This window comes from Penaeus monodon, chromosome 33 (genome assembly GCF_015228065.2).
Source record: "Penaeus monodon isolate SGIC_2016 chromosome 33, NSTDA_Pmon_1, whole genome shotgun sequence".
Taxonomy (NCBI): Eukaryota; Metazoa; Arthropoda; class Malacostraca; order Decapoda; family Penaeidae; genus Penaeus; species Penaeus monodon.
This window is the reverse complement of record NC_051418.1, coordinates 31,185,842-31,186,739: the sequence shown is the minus strand read 5'-3', so window position 1 is coordinate 31,186,739 and position 898 is coordinate 31,185,842. Positions and strand designations below refer to the sequence as shown.

Here is an 898-nt window from a genome sequence, read left to right as displayed (position 1 = left end):
GAACCGGCACCGTACCATCTCCGCCGTGGTGTTCTCGGCGACGGCGCTGCTGTAGTTCGGGTGAAGATAGCGCTGCTCCCAGTCCCACCGGTTGTCGACGACCTGCCACAGCTCAGGGTTCATGCGGGAGGTGTCGAACTGGTCGGCGTTGACGAGGTGACCGAAGTCGACGCGGTTGCTGACGTACATGAACACGCCCTGGAGGAGGAGAGATGGAGGAAAGGTGAGGAGGTGGAGGAGGTGAGATGGAGGAAAGGTGAGGAGGTGGAAGAGGTGGAGGAGGAGGGATGGAGGAAAGGTGAGGAGGAGGAGGAGGAGGAGAGAAGGAGGAAAGGTGAGAAAGTGGAGGAGGAGGAAGATGGGGAGGTGAAGGAGGTGGAGGAGAAAAGGATGAAGGTGAGGAGGTAGAGTAGGGAAAGGGTTACGGGTGTATTTTTTTTGTTGTTGTTTCTAGCAGAAAAAAAAAACACACGTGGATAGGGAAAAACGAGTTGTTATGTTAATTTGACAAGACAGATATTAAGTTTCCAGATTCTATTCTCTGTATTGGCAGGACGATATTTTTTTTATATCATTTTTGGAGTTCGCAACCTATCTACTTGCTGATAAAGATTTTATTGCAGATAAAAAATTAGTGGATAAAAATATAAGCTTGAGCACTGATATATCGTTCGCGAACTGGAAAATTGCTTACGGACTGAAATAAAATCGAAAGTCGTTCGTGAGTCAACATTTAATCCACTGGCGGATTAAAAAATCGCTTGCAGATTAAAAGAACATAAAAACATACAGTCGTCTATAGGTCGAAAAGTCGTTCGCGGATGAAAATGTAATTAGCAGATTGATTAATTGCTCGCGGGAAAAACAAAAGAATATGACATTAATTAGTGACCTGGAG

At 45.8% G+C, this 898-nt stretch overlaps 1 protein-coding gene across 1 annotated transcript in view; it reads right to left on the bottom strand.

Annotated features, from left to right (window-relative positions):
* The window catches only part of LOC119594377 (procollagen-lysine,2-oxoglutarate 5-dioxygenase 1-like), a 46,541-nt gene that overhangs the window by 4,444 nt on the left and 41,199 nt on the right, over nucleotides 1-898 (bottom strand). The window contains 1 exon segment of the mRNA XM_037943438.1: nucleotides 16-198. Coding sequence (XP_037799366.1) covers nucleotides 16-198 — 183 coding nt within the window.